At 37.6% G+C, this 17,426-nt stretch overlaps 2 protein-coding genes across 2 annotated transcripts in view; one reads left to right on the forward strand and one right to left on the reverse strand.

The window, feature by feature from the left end:
• Positions 1–10,864, forward strand: SELENOO (selenoprotein O). The gene is made up of 9 exons (XM_070947950.1): positions 1–527; positions 3,008–3,211; positions 3,746–3,926; positions 4,557–4,687; positions 5,634–5,914; positions 6,093–6,243; positions 7,501–7,686; positions 8,005–8,161; positions 8,457–10,864. The coding sequence occupies exons 1-9, from the start codon at positions 1–3 to the stop codon at positions 8,661–8,663; spliced, it is 2,025 nt and encodes a 674-aa protein (XP_070804051.1). The 3' UTR covers positions 8,664–10,864.
• Positions 10,647–17,426, reverse strand: part of TUBGCP6 (tubulin gamma complex component 6) — a 27,839-nt gene continuing 21,059 nt past the window's right edge. The window contains exons 20-25 of the mRNA XM_070947948.1: positions 16,225–16,366; positions 15,799–15,993; positions 15,303–15,435; positions 14,834–15,047; positions 13,387–13,586; positions 10,647–12,481 (exon numbers count right to left, since the gene is read on the reverse strand). Of these exons, the coding sequence (XP_070804049.1) occupies positions 12,390–12,481; positions 13,387–13,586; positions 14,834–15,047; positions 15,303–15,435; positions 15,799–15,993; positions 16,225–16,366 (976 nt within the window). The 3' untranslated portion in view covers positions 10,647–12,389. The remainder of the gene's footprint in view (positions 12,482–13,386; positions 13,587–14,833; positions 15,048–15,302; positions 15,436–15,798; positions 15,994–16,224; positions 16,367–17,426) is intronic.

Raw genomic sequence — 17,426 nt, forward strand, 5'->3', positions numbered from 1 at the left:
ATGGCCGCCGCTCTGCGCTATAAACGTCGCTGCTTGGGGTCGTCGTGGCCCGTCTGGTGGGCGGCGAGACGCCTTGTCAGCATGGAGGCGGCCGCCTCGCCTTCGACGCCGGCCCCGCGGTGGCTCAGCGCTTTGCGCTTCGACAACCGGGCTCTGCGGGCTCTGCCGCTGGATCCGAGCGAGGAGAACGTCCCTCGGTCCGTGTCGGGCGCCTGTTTCTCCCGGGTGCGGCCCACGCCGGTGAGGTGCCCGAAGCTGGTGGCCGCCTCCGGGCCGGCGCTGGCTCTGCTGGGCCTGAAGGAACCGCAGACGCCGGAGGAGGAAGAAGAGGCCGCGCTCTGCTTCAGCGGGAACCGGCTGCTGCCGGGAACGGAGCCGGCCGCCCACTGCTACTGCGGCCACCAGTTCGGCAGCTTCGCGGGGCAGCTGGGCGACGGCGCCGCCATGTACCTGGGGGAGGTGTTGAACCCGCCAGGGGAGCGCTGGGAGATCCAGCTCAAGGGCGCCGGACTCACCCCTTTCTCCAGGTAAAGAGGGGCCGCGGAGGGAGGGAGGGTGTGTAGCGGGGGGGGGGGGAGGATACTGCAAAATCCCCATTCCCATCCCACTCCAGGGTGAAGGATACTGCAAAATCCCCATTCCCTCCCCACTCCAGGGTGAAGGATACTGCAAAATCCCCATTGCCTCCCCACTCCAGGGGGAAGGATACTGCAAAATCCCCGTTCCCACCCCACTCCAGGGGAAGGATACTGCAAAATCCCCATTCCCACCCCACTCCAGGGGAAGGATACTGAAAAATCCCCATTCCCACCCCACTCCAGGGGAAGGATACTGCAAAATCCCCATTCCCACCCCACTCCAGGGGGAAGGATACTGCAAAATCCCCATTCCCACCCCACTCTAGGGGGAAGGATACTGCAAAATCCCCGTTCCCACCCCACTCCAGGGGAAGGATACTGCAAAATCCCCATTCCCACCCCACTCCAGGGGAAGGATACTGCAAAATCCCCATTCCCACCCCACTCCAGGGGAAGGATACTGAAAAATCCCCATTCCCACCCCACTCCAGGGGAAGGATACTGCAAAATCCCCATTCCCACCCCACTCCAGGGGGAAGGATACTGCAAAATCCCCATTCCCACCCCACTCTAGGGGGAAGGATACTGCAAAATCCCCATTGCCTCCCCACTCCAGGGGGAAGGATACTGCAAAATCCCCGTTCCCACCCCACTCCAGGGGAAGGATACTGCAAAATCCCCATTCGCACCCCACTCCTGCTGGAAGGATACTGCAAAATCCCCATTCCCTCCCCACTCCTGGTGGAAGGATATTGCAAAATCTCCATTGCCATCCCACTCTGGTTCTCTTGCCGGTTCTCTGAACTACTCAGTTCTCTGAACTACTCAAAATTTCCACTACCGTTTCTCCCGAACCTGTCAGAACGTGCTGAATAGCACCCCTGGTGCATGACATATGTACAATAAGATTGGAGGAGCTCTTTCACTGCACCCTCCCTCCCCACAACACAATATAACTCACAGTAAAGACAAAAAAATCCCTAACCCAATAAATCATAATAACAAAACACCCAGTCCTAATGCACCAGTGTGAACATGTTACACATTGCACCGGCCCTGCAAGTTCATCATACTACGTCGTTATGATGTTATTTCTCATTCAGGAGTCTGACAGTCCACGGATAAAAACTGTTCTTCAGCCTGTTTGTGCGGCTGGCTATGCTTCTGTATCTCCTTCCCGATGGTAAGAGGGTAAAGAAGTGGTAACCAGGCTGAGAGTTGTCCTTGAGGATTTTCCTCACTCTTCTAAGGCAGCGAGCCCTAGTGATCTCATCTAGTGGTATCAGGGGACAGCCCAAGATGTTTTGTGCTATGCTCACCACCCTCTGTAATGTCTTTCTACCTGCGGCTGTCAGACCAGCATGCCATACTGAGATGCAATAAGTGAGGACGCTTTCTATGGTGGGTTGGGCTTGATGACCTCTGAGATCTCTTCCAGTTCTACGATCCTGTATAGGACTTTGTTCCTTGTCTCAGCCAGGCCCTTTGGTCAGGTACAATTATCTGGACTCTGAATAAAAAGGCGCATGGAACCTGATTACGGGTTGAAGCAATTATTCTCTCAGGGATGTTTTAATTTAGATTTCTGAACAAAGCAAAAGTTGGGCTTAGATGGCGATGTGTCTCTATGGAGGTAAATCCACTTCTGGATTTATTCCCAATTCTCCAACTGGTTTGTGATTGTTTCACATTCAAACTTCGGAATTCTTTTCCCAAAGCAGCAAGATTTAATTTGCATATATTCCCTTCCCTTCCCTACACAACACATACACACTGCAAGTCCCTGTTTTCTTGGCAAGATTTTGGAAGTGGCTGGCCATTGCCTCCTTCTTAGGGCTGAGTGAGAGAGACTGGCATGGAGTTAACCTGCTGGCTCACGGTCTCCCAGTTTTTAGCTTAGAAACCACTCATTTACCTCAAAAAGAGATTCTGGGCAATGTACAAATAAAATATTAAAACATAATGGTTTATTTAGTCATTGGATACCAAATAAATCATTCAACCAAATTGAGTTTAGTCATATTAAGTGATAAACCTGTCATTTGATGCGACATCAAAGTTAACAAATTACCTTATAAAATAGTGTGATATGGAAACCAATTTTTTAAAGAAGGCCTGTGATTCTAATCTGCCAAGTTTCACTCCTTTTTCTCCCATATTTTTCTCCCATTTTCTGTTTTCACTTGTGTTTTTAAAATGTTAGAAATGATCATTTTATAGTTTTATAGTACACTACTATTGTTTCAAGATGGGATTATACTAAAGCCATTTGGGCATGCTTGTTAGGTTGGAAATACTGGAGCTAGAAAATAACAAATAACAAAAGTAACAAATTCCTTTTGAGCCTTAAAGGATTCTGTAACGTAAGATGATTTCTGGCCCTTATGTGCTACGTTTATATTTACACATATTATTTTCATTATTTTCAGACAAGCAGATGGTCGTAAAGTTTTGAGATCAAGCATAAGAGAATTCCTTTGCAGTGAAGCCATGTTTCATCTCGGAATACCAACCACCAGAGCAGGGACATGTGTAACATCGGATTCAGAAGTTATTCGGGATATATTTTATGATGGAAATCCCAAAAAAGAAAAGTGTACAATTGTACTCAGAATAGCGCCAACATTTCTTAGGTAATTGTTCCAGTTGAATGTAATATTAAATGTGGTGTTCTTTATGACAGAATGTGGATAAATTCTTATTAGGTCCAGAGGTTTTTTTGCATAGTGTCATGATATATTGTAAATGTTCAGCTTCAGTGTTTTCTAGGATCACAAAGCTAGTATGACTAGCTTTTGTTTGTTAGACTAATATCTGGAAGATGCATTTTTGCAACTCAGTGACTAGTTTCATTTCTGAATTATTATTTATCTATTTTTATTTATATGTATGACTGCAGATTTAGAGATGAATATGCTTGGTCACACAGTCAGTCAGATATTTTGATTGGATTTGACATTTTATCCACCTATCAAGTCCTTTCCAAGGTCCTGAGATAGAAGTTATTAATATTAGTCTATTATTAATTATATCAGAAAGCAGTTTAGTTTCATTTTATGGTTAAATGTGCTTTTTAAAAAAATAGTTACAGAGAAAAAAGATCTTACTGAAATGTCAAAATACCTTATGAATGGATGGGGGTAATTGGCAATTCCTGTTTTAAACAGGTTTGGATCATTTGAAATTTTTAAGTCATCTGATGAATTTACAGGACGTAAAGGTCCCAGTGTTGATAGAAATGATATTAGAGTTCAAATGCTTGATTATGTGATCAGCACTTTCTATCCAGATATTCTACAAATACACCCTGACAATAATGTTCAGAGGAATGCTGCTTTCTTTCGAGAGGTAAGGTGAGAGCTGACAATTTAAAGTATTCATTGTTAATCTACACTTCTCCTTCAAAGGGATTCAGGGTGCCTTTTTAATATTCCCGTTATTAGTGCCATAGTTAATTTAGGCTAATTTCTCTCATTTGCTTATCCTTGAGTAGGAATCGGAATGGAAAATTCATGTTCACAAGCTTGTTTAAATAGCATCATGCAATCTCTCAATCTCTAAATTTATTGTGTTATTTTATGAAGATATTAGTTTACTGTGTTTTCTTTTATTGCAGAAGATTCCTGAGACTCACATTTATGTTGAGTTTATTTTTTGTATAATTAATTATATAATTTCAGACTTTCCAAAGTACTTTTGAAGTACTTGTCAGTCTGCGAAAAAAACAAATCATTTAAGGGCCAGTGAAATTAAACTTCCATATACAGGAAAAATTAAGATCCCACTGTCCCATTTTCTACTCCGATGCTTATATGATGAGTATCTTCCAAATTAAAAGCTGTATTAGATACTGAAATCTAAAATTGTATGAATTCTAGAATAGAAAACTATTACAACACAGTTCTTCACAGTTCTTGTCTTCTAAAATACAATTTGTAGATTAAAAGATCTTGACAATTAATTGGTATATATTTTAAGGTATCAAGGCGGACAGCCAGGATGGTTGCTGAATGGCAGTGTGTTGGATTTTGTCATGGTGTGCTCAACACAGATAATATGAGTGTACTTGGACTTACAATTGACTATGGACCTTTTGGATTTATGGACAGGTTAGTGTAGCTCGGGTGCTTACAATGTATTGATACTCCCTTGCAATTTTGGTCAATAATTTAATTCCAGTACTGAAGCATGTTGAATTATTATTTCAGATAAATTGTCTTCTTGCCATGCAGTTTGTTTAAGTAATTGTGGAGCTAGTACAAAATGATTAATTTTGCATATAGAAGTCTCATTCAGATAAGATGGAGAGATGAGACTAACCTCCTACAACTTGCCATGGCCAACTTACCACAGCCAACGTGCTGTGGCCAACCCACCACGTGGCAACCCACCATGGCCAACTCACTGCGGAACAACGTGCCATGGGACAATTCAACAATTCAGTTTAATTAGTTAAAATAATTAAAAATGTATTGTCATTTTTGTCATTCACATTTCATTTTGTCCCTCCTTTAGCAACCTTTCTTTAATGATTCTACTCCACAATTTCTTCAGTATTAGTGTAACTCTTGTCCTGCAGTGTGCTGGCCATGGAGAGTTGTTCCACAATGAATTGTCTGTGGCACGTTGGCTGTGATGAGTTGGCCATAGTGAGTTGGCCACAGCAAGTGGTCCTAGACCCAGTTCAAGTTGGAAAGAGATGAGCTACAAAAAGATCTTGTCCCTAGTGGTGGACCATACTCAAAGATTATATGATATATAAGTATTGTTGAAATTGTTGTTTAGAATAGCAATGCTATCTGGATGAATATGATGATACAGTGTTTAAAATGAATGTGATGGCAGCTTATATACTCTGATTTTTCCCCATCTTTACCTGTTGTTTGTAACTTTGTGTTTGTACCTGTGTTAGATGTGATTAACTCATCTTAGAAAATGATGCATGTTATCTTCAAATATCAAAGTGCTTCCTGCAGTATTTAATGATTCTGTGCCATGTATCTGTATCACTTAAATATTTATCCTGTATCATTTTATATCTTGTATCTTTTCTAGATATGATCCGGAACATATTTGCAATGGATCTGATAACACAGGACGATATGCTTATAATAAGCAACCAGAGATTTGTAAGTGGAATCTAACCAAATTTGCTGAAGCCTTAGTTCCAGAACTTCCACTGGAAATCAGCATGCCCATTCTGGAGGAGGAATACGATGCAGAATTTGAAAAGCATTATTTGCAAATCATGAGAAGGAAACTAGGTTTAATTCAGCTTCAGCTAGATGAAGATAATAAGCTGGTCTCTGATCTCTTGGAGACTATGCATATCACAGGTGAGTATGAATCATTTTAAGAATACTAAAAACAAATTCAAACATTTGGATAGTTATGATATATTAAAAATATTACAATTGTAAAAATACTTGGAATTCCGTTACAGAAAGCTGAAAGAAAAAGCAGAAACTTTCTTATATGGCTGAAATTAACATTCTTGTTTAATCTGCTCTGTAGGTGCAGATTTTACAAATACTTTCCGCTTGTTTAACTCCTTCCCTGTGGATTTTGATCCTTTAAACCTAGAAGAGTTTCTGGATAAGATCTCAAAGCAATGTGCATCTTTGGAGGAACTGAAGGTTGCCTATAAGCCTCAGATGGATCCCAGGTATATTGAGCCATGAGACCGTGCTGTGAGAGCAAACGATGCTGTGTCCGTTTTTATGAGAGAATAATTGCTGACAAATTAAATTTTATATATTAAAATATAGCTATGGAATAGTTAAAATATGTAGATTGACTACTAAAGTTCAACGTTGCTGTACGATGTTCTTATACCTCTGGCTAGGGGGCTGAAATAACATTTTCTTCTATATTTAAATTAAACTCGAGATTTTAAGCTATTAGCTGCTAGAAGTAATTATGAGGTGAAATGAACAGACTCTGTGGTTTGCCTACTAACCACCCATCTTACAGAAATAAGGCTCAACATACCATTTACTGTAACTCCAGGGATTCTTGGACCTAAGAATTACACATTTATAATATTACAAATTATAAAATATTATAATATTACAAATTTATAATGAAACATGCCCTTTTCTATGCATGTACAGGGATGTGATGGAATAGCTCTGCCACTAGATCTCCATTTTTTGTTACACATATCAGGATTAAGGAATTGCTGTAAGTGAAAGACCAATAGAGAAGGGAAAACAGAAAGACGAATTAGACAATTAATTCAGAGATGCCCTCCAGAACAGTATCTTTCCAGAGATCCATACAGCTCTCCCCCAGTGGTATTTTGGAAGTTGTTGAAAACTGATAGTTCTGACCCTTTTGATGTGTGCAGCATAATTTTTCTGGCTATATATGACCTTTTTTCCTCAATTATAATTATTCTTCACTTTAAAAGTGTAAGATACCTGGAGAAATTGGGAGTCAGGCAGCCTGTAAATTTCACCCCACCCCCCTTTTCTGGCTGGAATATACATGTAGTTCAAGGGGAGAAGGGAATAGAATAATCAATACAAGGAGGATAACAAGCAAAATCTGCTTTGTGGTTCCATTCAGGATGGAAACTGCCTGTTGTATTTTAAGGATCTTTGGGAGAAAAGCCTGAAATGACACTGCCTGTTTTGTTATAGAGTTAAAAGCACAGATGATATATGAAAACCTAAGTCTGCCCACTTTTAAACTGCCTTTAAAACAGTATTTTTCAAACTTCTTGACTTTAATACCTGTGGACTTTAACTTCCAGATTTCCTCAGGCAGCATTCTGTCTGAGGAATTCTGGGATTTAAGTTCACATGTCTTAGTCATTAAATTTGAGAAACACTGCTTTAGAAGGATAAGAAAGAACTCTTGACAAGTATAATGACTAATAATAGGTTATATGGAATTGATAAGTGGTTTTTTTTTCTAGACAACTTTCTATGATGCTGATGTTAGCACAATCTAACCCACAACTCTTTGCCTTATTTGGGACAAAGTCTAATATCAATAAGGAACTGGAACGAATAGAACAGTTCTCTAAGCTGCAGCAATTAACAGCCTCCAATTTAGTCAATAGAAATAAAAAAACCTGGAAAAATTGGCTGCAGAATTACAGGTGAGGTTATTTACATTCTCTTTGCTTTAGTGCCTTTGTTTCCTTTTGTTGAGATATATATTTATAAATCAGCTAATAATTCAATCATTGTCCCGTGAAATGCAGATGAATGTTTGAGTCTAATGTTATTACATAACTTCTAGTTTTTCATTTGTTAATATTATATACTTAGCTAAGCAGTATGAGATTTAACGTGAATTATGTATTTTTAAAATATATTCAAATTAGTGTCTTATTGAACAGTCTCTTTTAAATGAATCATTTCAGAGATTTAAGAAACTGTATTGATCTAGGCACTCGCTTTTATTCTGCTTTCAGAGTTAGGCTGGAAAAAGAAATGGAACACATTAGCAATACTGACACGTGGTATGATGAGCGTCTGAAAATTATGAATGCCAGCAATCCAAAATATATATTGAGGAATTACATTGCTCAAAAGGCTATTGAAGTAGCAGAAAATGGTGACTTTCTAGAGGTAAACAGTTTTCCCCATATTTATATGTTATTTTCTTTGCCCACCCATCTCATCACAGGAATTCTGGGTGACGTATCGGTAGTTAAAACCAAGCAAGAATAAAATTGAACAACTGCTAATCCCCATTACCCAAGTCTAGGGTCAAGAAAAATCATTCTAGATTTCCCACAAAAAGAAATAAAACCAATCAGATTCTTGTGAGATGTGCAGGAGTGGGGTGGGGGCTCCAGATCTAGAGGACACTATTAAGAACATTCCTGTATTGCTGCCTTGTTTTCCTTTCCTTTCTCTACAGGTGAGAAGAGTCTTGAAACTCCTAGAAAGGCCATATGAAGATTCAGAATGCTTCCTGGAGGTATCGGAGGAGAGGGAGGAGGAAGAAAGTGTGATGGCAGCTGCTTCTGCTGTTGCTACCTGTAGCTCAGGAACCCAGGAAAAAATTCCATATAGCAGCAAGCCTCCCCTTTGGGCATCTGAGCTCTGTGTGACATGATCTTCGTAACTGCCTTGCTAAAGTTTTCCACAAAGAGGTTGCAAAGCTCTTGGGAGTGGAAAAAGTAGCAAGGTGCTGTAGAAGTGCTATTAAGTCTGAACAGACCATTTGGGTGTTTTCCTGTCTCACCCGAGCCACATTTATTTTATCAGATGTGACAATCAGTTCTCCGGGCACCCACTTAATATCATATGCCAGGGAACTCGGTAGATTGAAGTTTTATCTTCTTTCTTGAGCAGGAAATGCTATTTTATTTTTATGCATACTAGCTGGTGAACATCCAAATGAAATATATGAAGACAAAAATATAAAACCAGATGCTGGATGTATTTTTGTCTGAAAACGAACTACTAGTACTTCAAAGCTATGTTTTTAATTTTTACTTATGCAGGGATATTTTGATTCTTTCATTGGGAAGCGAGTTTCTTTTATTTTAAAGATGTATTTGACTTAAGCAGATTGTTCATTTATTGTGAACCTCTGTGACTTGATCATGAAAATATTATCACTGGGCTTTAGGGAAATAGTAAAACTGCACACTGTAAAAAAGCAAATAGGTAAAATTCAGACAAATATTTTCAACAACTACTTTACATGGAGTTGAAGATAATCTATATATAAATGGATGTACATCCAGAAACTTGAGTCACTGTCTCCACTTCCTTGTGAATTAGGAACCATACAGCAAATTATATTTTTCTTTTTGGTTCAAGGCTGTATCCTGCTTTCTGGGTCTCTGCATGCAGTTCACTGAATGAGGAATACTTAACACTTTACTCCCCCCAAAACAGATTTTCTAAGTTAATAGCACCAATGACTTGTTGAATAGATGAACAAACTAAATTTAGCTTTGTTACTCCTTAAGGGTATCAAAGGGTCCTTAAGGGGTGATTCATTAGCACCCTAATTTAAGGAATATAGCCTCAGAGTGACATCTTTAAACAATATTGCTGTAATAGGTAAAAATATAAATTACTGATTTTGAACGAGCCTTCCGCATTCCAATGTTGCATTTTGTGTAGGTTGCATATTTTTTGTGTTTCAAATTTGCTACCTCAGGAGAGACTTCCATTTTTTCACTTTTTGCTGTCGGGGGTTTAATTGCCCAGTTATATTTTGATTACATTTGACTATAGCATTCAGCATATATTTCAGTTGAAGATTGTTCAACAAAGTAACTGGATGAAAACATCTCTTACTGAAGAATATGTGTCTCAGTGGGTGGGTGGCAATGGCTAGTTAGAAGACATTTTGTCATGTTTTCATTGATTTGGTGCTGGGATGTGATGAACATAAAAGATATGCTCTTTTTGCATTAATAATGAATTCTTGCTTCTGTTGATAAGTTGACAAATAGTAGATAAGGGAAATTCTGAAAAATAAAAATCTAGACTACAGGTGGTCCTTGAGTTACCACTGTAATGGAGCCTGCCTATTATGGTTGTAAATTATGACGGTTGTAAAACGGGTCAGTCATAGGACCAACCTGATTTTATGATCTTTTCTTAGCAAACACCATAGTTGGTAAGCAAATGCCGTGGTTGCTAAGCAAGCCCATTGTTCATTAATGCCATGGTTTTGCTGAAATCCAGAAACTCCAGTTTTGGGCAAAACTGTCATAAAATGCAGTCAAGTGACTGTGGGATGCTGCAAGCAGGTGTAAATGCACCAGTATATTTGAGCACAGTGTATATACTTCGAGTGCTCAAATGTGGGGTCATATGACAGTAAGGTTGGGGCAACTGTCCGAACTTCAGATCCAGGTTGTAAGTCTCCTTTTGTGGATCCGTCTTTGAATAGTCGCTAACCAACTGGTTTAAGTTAAGGACTACCTGTACTGAGATATTAATAAGACTTTAAATCATACTATAACTACTACTAAGTCACTAAGTTATACTATTAAAAGGGCTTATGTTTTTAGGTCTTTTGGTACTTGTTTAAATAAAACAAAATAGGACAAATGATGTGAAAAAATTAATTTTATTGGCTCTGAGTTTCAGGGTTTTTGGCAAGACAATAAAAATACACCATGTGAATGTTATCATGATTTAAGTATTTTGAATGAGTGTTATGATTTTCATCATAGTGCATAAAATTTGCAAGCTGTCACCATGAGCTATATTAATTGAAAATAAATGAATTTGATGTTTATAGCAAATGTCCATTTTTTAGGATAAGAAAAATAAGAAGTAAAATGTTTGAAATTGTTACATGCAACTAATTTCTTGTTTTTGGATGGCGCTATAGTAAGTTGATCCCAGATTTTTGTTTTTAGTGTTGTCCTAGGAACTGAAATATCTTTGACTTAAAGATATGTTTGTGAAGGAGTAATGGTGGGATTGCCGTCCACTTTGGAAAAGCAGCTGCATTTAGACAGAAATGCATGCCAGCTCTACTTCCCTTATACATTTACTCATAAACATCCAAGATGGTGATGCGACTGTGATTAGTTGCACCTCTAGGTTTTTCAAGGATGTGTAGTCCAGAAGCAGCCTCACCTCTCCCAGGCCCTTGGCTTACAAAGCAAATGCTAAGACAGAGGTATAGGAGACAGTAGAGGAGGGAAGGTGATAAGCAAACTAGGGAATCAGAGGCTATGTCTGGAGATTGATAGCTATTGTAAGTGGAGAAGAGGACTTTCAGTTAACTGCCATGGCTACAAACTATGGTGAGCAGCATATCCTGGTGAGAAGTCCTGCCTGGATCTTGAAAGCAACTAGACAAGGAGCAACTACAGTGAAATAACACATCCCAACTAGTGCAAGAATTTTTGGAAAAGGGCAGAATTTGTCTTTGGACAGCAAAGAACCTTTACATTGCTTAAACAAGTATTTCTACCTTCTTGGTGCCCATTAACACATTCAGAATTGTCCTATAAAAGTACAAAGTAAGGTTGCAAAGAATCTGAATGCAACACCTACATAACCTACATACTTGAGCCTACAAAGTGCAATGGAATAAGGTAAACTTAGAAGCTTTGGCAATATACTAGTCAACTTGTCAAGGACTAAAGCAATATAACACACTTTTGCATCCAGCACCACTCTGTCATCTCTCTCCTATCCCTCGCATTTCCTCCCTCCCTCCCATTGCAAAGCAATACACAGTAAAATTTATATGCTTGCCCAAATCCCATTGACCCTGGATGTCTTCTCGTGTGCCTTGATGCTAATTAAAAAATAATAAAGGATACAATAAGAACACTGAGGGAAATGTGAGGAGTATAGGAGCTATATTGGGAAATGATTAATTAGATCTCTTTAAAAAAATCTTCACAGTATCTACAATTATAGGCCATTACAACATAATTAAACATTCTGGATTGTGTACATATTAAATTTATCCACAAAGAGGTAATTGTCAGGAAGGGTTTTTTTTTACTCTGAACATCTGCATATTGATTACAAAATAATAAATTTATGCTTTGCTTTTTATTACACATTTACATGAGCAGCTTTTACAATGCTAAAGGAAGAATTTACACATTAACAAATTTACATTTATGCACACTTTGATATATCACACCAACATGGGAAACATGCTTCCGTGAGAAGACAGTATGAACCAGTGCCATGCTACGTGAAGAAAATGGAGCATCTTGCTGTATCAATGGAACCATTCTACTCTGTCACTGTTTTCATTCAGTGGAAACTCTTCAAAGCTTCTGAGGTCAGCGGCTTTCAAATGGCCTGGGTTCCTTTATAATATACAGAGCAGTTAGTCTATTCTAAAGGCTCAATTATCTTTGTAATAGTTGTTGAAGTTAATTCGTAGTAAGAAATCTTCCAGGTGAGGCTGGTATCCTCTGTTGATAAGCTTTGTTACTACTGCAGGGAAAGGGGGGAAAAAGGGAAAACTTAGAAAAGCCAATTGATCAATTGAATCTGCCTCTTCACAGAAACAGCTTACGGCAAGAGAAATGTTACTGGGTCTCTTCCAAATGTTCTTATTGGAAAAAGCAAAATGGCCCTGGAATGAATCCTTGCAATCATGAGCATCAATTGGATGATGCATATCAAATCCTAAACTCTCATTATTTCTCCCAGCAGTTTCATTTAATTGCAGAGAATCTTGTCCAGCATCCTGCTCCGCTAAGAGTGTTTTAGATATCCTGCATAAAGAGGGATGCTATCAAGTACATTGGTAAGCATAGCAATAATTAGCTGGCTTTCCTTATAAAACAGCTGTAAACAGTGGGACTTAAATTCTGAATAAAAAGGGAAAGGAAATAAGGCTTAAAATTAGGGGGTGAATGTAGGCCTGAAGGAAAAAATACGTGCTGTGCAAAAGATGATCCTTAATTTGGGGGTGAGGGCAGGGTGAACCTGCTGCATATTTATTGTAAGGAACCACACAATTACAGAGGACTATGGAAAGAGAGATAGTGTTATTGCCATCTGCCCTCTTTATGCAAACTGTTACAACCTGACATAGCAAGATAAAGTGGACAGGATATTGCAGACTGCAGAAGCACAGCTGACTTCACGGAGGTTTCACCATCTTGATACTAAATGATGCTTTAATTTAATATGAAATGAAGTGCAAGTGAGTTTTTCTTCTACACCTTAAAATACAGAATATGTTATCACATCCCTGAAGGTTTGCTCTAAGAAAACTGATAAATTAATTAGTCTTTAATGTAATCTTAAATAGATTAGTCAATTATGCTGTGCTTGAGTTTCATTTTGATTTTCAGATTAACATTAGAGAAAAATTGCATGGCAAGTCTTACCGTTGAACAGAAAATGAGAGTAATATTTGAATGTGTTATAGGACTGCTGCATTAATCCAAAGTTAGGGTGAACAGCCACATGTTTGCTGCTATCAAAATTCCATGACTGAGAGATTAACTGGCTACGGAACTTTAAAATGAGGCTAAAGATGCTGTGAATTATATTCATCACAGGGGCTGCCTTTTCCGTCAATAATCCCCTGTCAAGAAAAAAGCAAAGATATATTTTAAACATATACCAATGTGAAATTAACTGACAGGCAGCAATGCAATCCCTCTAACTTTGTAATAGATTTTAAAACTATGTATCAACAGTTATAAGAACATGCTTTAAGTCTGGAAACACAGAAAATATTAAAAAGAAACAAACTGGCTCATTGCTTCTTAAACATCTTGTTCTCAGAACCCTTTCCCACTTTTAAAAATTAGAGAGCCCAAAAGAAGCTTTTGTAGATATTTATCTTTTACCATATTCAGAATTAAAATTGATTGAGTCACGAGTATTTATTATTGAATCATGTAAAAAAGTATACTAGCCCCATTAGATACTAACCTTTTGTTCATGAAAACCTCCAAATTTTTAACAAATAAAAAATAGTAAGAGTGTAATTGATTTACATCAGGGTGTCAAACTCACGGCCTGCGGCCCGGATGAGTCACGTGCTGGCCACGCCCACCCCCATTTTAGCAAAGAGGAAAGTCACAATACATCACATGATGACGTGAGTTTGACACCCCTGATTTACATTTTGTAAATATTTTCAATATCTGGAAAATAATTTTGCTTTTGTGAACCAGAGAAGGCCTGGGTCATTTCCAGAGGTTTGGCAGTCAAATTTGGGTGAATTCTCTTGTGACCCTGGACAGCCTTAAAGGGTTGACATGAATCTTGACTCGTCCCTGCTCTGCATAGAGTCATCATTACCGTAAGGAATCAGTTACAAAGAGGATTGAGGAAAGAAATCATTTGTGCAAAAGATCCTAACTATACTTGTTTTTATTTATCATTTACTATTAGCCATTTTGGGAGACCTATTATCCTAAAAGTATATAAATTATTGTAATCAATCAATCATGTAACAGGCTCTAGGATTCAAACAAAGTATAAATTTATAAAAACTTCCAAGAGAAGCCACAAGTGGTTCTGTACTAGGGTGGCTACAGTCCAGATTGCTCCTCAGAACATACACAGACTGATTTTTTTAACAATCTTAAAGGAATAATTTCTGCTAGTTGAAGTACTGTATAAGATTCTCTTCATTCCTGCAATGCAATGCAAGCAAATACTTTCTGTGGTCCATCAATGCACAATGCATCTGTTCTGCTACATTATAGTAGAAGTAAACCCAAACCAAGTCAGTATAATGGAAATCCATGTTTATCCAACCTTTTACACCTATGAACACTACTGATCAACATAAGCAGACAAGTTATACATCTTCCTTACCGAAAGATTGCTTTGTTGAGATAGTCTGCATGTGTTCTGTAAATTTCTTCCAAATTCCCTACAGAAGACAATTTATTCCCAAATTCACACCAAGTGACATGCAAAATCTGATTGGCAATATAACCTTGAATAACTTTAACGAAATGCTGCATTTCATGCTTATAAAGCTGCAGTTGTCGAAACTGGACGGAGTTCGATGCATGTTTTACTAATGCTGAAAAACAAATATTACATTTAATCATTCAATCACAGGGTCTGAAAATCCAGTTATTTATTTAAAAATGAGAAACAGTATTTTAGAAGCCAAATTTAAAAGAAAAAAGGATAAATATAATTTAAGGTTAATGACTTACTGCTAAAATGTAATAATGTTGAATAAAATATTACATGATCACTAGAATGCAAAATTGCAAAATACTTTAATGGGAAAAAAAGAAATATTTGGCAGAAGTACACAAATCAGTCTTACCAGTTCGCTTTAAGTGGAACCAGACATCTTTAAGAGTCCATACCATATGTTTCAGCTGTAGCAGGAAGGAGAATATCTTGTTATATTTATTCATACAGTTTTCAGTAATTACAATATTTAAGGGCCAGTCAACCTAAAAGAAAAAGAAAATAATTCTCACTGCATACGAATTGATATTTTGCAACCTTTTGAGATAAAAGTTTATAAACAACACAAGTATGCATTTATAAATAGTATCAGGAAATATTCAAAATCAATTATTCTAATAAATCAATCATGGCTTTAGAACAGTGGCCCCCAACCTTTTGGACACCAGGGACCGGTTCCGTGGAGAGAAATTTTTCCATGGACCAGAGGGGGCATGGTTTTGTATGCTGCCTGCATCCCTCAGATAAGGATTCACTTGTTTCTGTAGTCCAGTTTCTGGCATGCTGCGTTCCAGTGGATCAGGTTGGGGACCCCTGCTTTAAGCTGAAAAGTTCCATGGGCATCTCACCTTGTATCGTAGTTCCAAACAGGTTAGGGCATCAGGAGCATTGGGTTTGAACATGTCTGGGAGGTATTTCAGTGCAAAAGAGAGGTTAGAAGCCAAGTGACTGTCTCCATGAAGACTGTACTGAAGTGCCTTATTCAAGATGGAATTGAGGACTAATGGATTCAGAAGTTCACCAGGTGTCTGTCCTGATCCCAGCTTGAATGAGAAAATAGCATATTAGAGGCTGAGAGTTCACTGGGCAGGATGTAAGCAGAAGTTAAGCATGCTGTTTATTACCAGAAAATCTCCTTGTGCTAGAGTTTCCTATAATGCAAAGTTCCAAGAGTGGCTGTTTGCTCTTGACCATTATTGGAAACACAATCATGAAATGGCTATTTTCTGACCTATCATCGGTTTACATCTTGGCAAATAGATATAATTCAATACCTTTTCAAAAAGCAAATCGCTGAGTGATTGAGCAAATTCTCCATCTTCCATTAACAAAAAATGCCTCAATGCTTCAAAATGTTTCTCAACATTCAATTCCACAAAATAATAATCCACAATGGCTTTGTTCACAAGGGAAACACTAGAAAAAAGAAATAGATGATCCAAATTTTAAAATGTAGAATAATTAAAATTCTCTGCTCATTATAAAAGGAAAGAAACAAAACCATGATAAGCTAGATTAAGATAAAATGAACTGAATCATAAATCAAGCTGTGAAGTATATTTTAAAAAATGACCCTTTTGATCCTGTATACAGAATTAATGATTAGTTTCTACAAAAGAACTTACTAGAATAGTTCAAACATCCTTTGGTTGCTTTTCAAGTAAGGATGTACCATGTGTGTTGAAAATAAAAAGTTCCTTTTAAATACACCTTGTTTTTCACCCTAACTCTTCTTCATAGTTGTATATAATTGCTTTGGCCTAATGAAGAAAAGACTGAAGAGGAAATATGCTATGACATTTATAGATCTAATACAAGTTATTACCGTATTTTTTGGAGTATAAGACGCACCGGAGTATAAGACACACTTACCTTTTTTGGTTGTTTTTTTTTAAAAAAGGGTTTTTTTATTTTTTAGACAAACACACATACAAACATACAATGTATTTTCTTTGAACAGAATATTTGGCTGGTTCACAAATTTAAACAATGTTTAGTCATTTCAATTAAATTTACAATTCCTATATTTCCTTTTTGCCATATTTATTCCTCATCTTTTTTTTTAAAAAAACCAATATTACCCTTCATCCTCATCTCTAATCTTAATCAAATTCAATTTTTCCCTTCTATTCTATATTATACCCCTTCCCATTGTCATCTATTTTTATATCCATCCTCACATTGGTTAATTATGTAATATTACAATTGTTTAATACAAATTCAACATTTTAATATAAATCAATTATATAACTATCTTTTTTGTATATTAATCAATATTAACATGAATATTCCAATTATTTCCATGCAATCCAATTTCTTACAAATCAATTAATTATATTTACCAATAATAATAAACCAAATAATTTCCCCCATATATTCCTCCAAACCACAACTTAACCATTTCTGCTTTTAACACAATATACAATTAATAGTATCTCAATTATTACAATTCCCTAGTTAAAAATAGCTTTTTTTC

This window comes from Pituophis catenifer, unplaced genomic scaffold (genome assembly GCF_029215685.1).
Source record: "Pituophis catenifer annectens isolate HBS135680 unplaced genomic scaffold, rPitCat1.0.hap2 SCAF_7, whole genome shotgun sequence".
Classification (NCBI taxonomy): domain Eukaryota; kingdom Metazoa; phylum Chordata; class Lepidosauria; order Squamata; family Colubridae; genus Pituophis; species Pituophis catenifer.